The following is a 1,082-nucleotide window of genomic DNA, read 5'->3' as shown; positions in this document are numbered from 1 at the left end:
AACTTTTTTTTTTGTAATAGACAATTTTTCCTTTTCATTCAAAAATTCTGTGTTTAGTTGCAGATTTAACTATTCTGTTGAAAATTAACTATTTTAACTAAAAATTTATAAACTTAATCTTTGGCTTTTACAACTTTCACCAATTTTCAGTATCCGGTAGGCGGAAGCAGGATTTTTTGACCTACTCAATAGTGTATACTAGATCTAAATTTCATCTTGAAACGGTTCGAATCAGACGAAAATTTATTGATAATTTATGTTTAGATGTAATATCATGGGAATACACACATGAAATAAATCAAAGAAAAAATATATATTGGTGCAGCAGAACCCTTAGTGTTATCTACTCCTTACCAGTTGCAGCCGGATTTTTATTAGAAGCGCTCACGTTCGCTTACACTTTTTGGCCAAGGGAAAGGAAAACTGCAAAAAACCTTTCCCAAACGCAGCCTGTTAACATTTAATGCTGTTACTCAGTCATCATCGTCTTAATTTGACGATTATTTATCGGCTGCGCAGGTCTGAAATTCGACACGTCTCCTTCGGACAACTTTACTTTCCTGAGTCCATTAAGCTGAAAGAAAAATACGAATACAAAATAATAGTTGTCAATAAAATATATAACTTATTTTTTGTATATATTTAAAAAAAAGAGTCTCACCAGATCCGCAGTAATAAAGACTTCAGAATCATATAAGAACCAAGTCACAGATTCCGAGCAAGGTGGATAATCCAAAGATCCTTTGTAAAATAGATACGCTGGAACTGGATCTACAGCACCTGTTATGACGAACGGGGGTATGTCTGTTGTGGAATTTATGGATTCTACCTTCTTTAAATTGTTGGCCAGGTCGTCAAAGGTAACTCCGTCCATTACAGGTCCAACCTGAATTATGACGGATGTGATAATAATGTAGGGTTTTGTTTAAAGACAAATTAAATCTTTTCTTTTTTCTTCAAGGCTTCATCACTTTATAGGATTTATATGGTTTTAGAATATTTTAAGAGCCTTAGAGCAACTTTATCAGATTTCCAAAAATCCCAACTATAACTCTGTCGATTTCAGTTGAACCCCCCCCCCC

General features: G+C 34.1%; 1 protein-coding gene across 1 annotated transcript in view; it reads right to left on the bottom strand.

Moving 5' to 3' along the window:
• Positions 1 to 469: 469 nt before the first annotated feature.
• The window catches only part of LOC117170900 (carbonic anhydrase 7-like), an 8,388-nt gene continuing 7,775 nt past the window's right edge, over positions 470 to 1,082 (bottom strand). The window contains exons 4-5 of the mRNA XM_033357947.1: positions 662 to 886; positions 470 to 574 (exon numbers count right to left, since the gene is read on the bottom strand). Coding sequence (XP_033213838.1) covers positions 470 to 574; positions 662 to 886 — 330 coding nt within the window. The remainder of the gene's footprint in view (positions 575 to 661; positions 887 to 1,082) is intronic.

The sequence above is a fragment of the Belonocnema kinseyi genome, chromosome 4 (assembly GCF_010883055.1).
Source record: "Belonocnema kinseyi isolate 2016_QV_RU_SX_M_011 chromosome 4, B_treatae_v1, whole genome shotgun sequence".
NCBI lineage: Eukaryota > Metazoa > Arthropoda > Insecta > Hymenoptera > Cynipidae > Belonocnema > Belonocnema kinseyi.
Note: the sequence above shows the minus strand (reverse complement) of the source record. Positions and strands in the feature narration are given on the sequence as shown.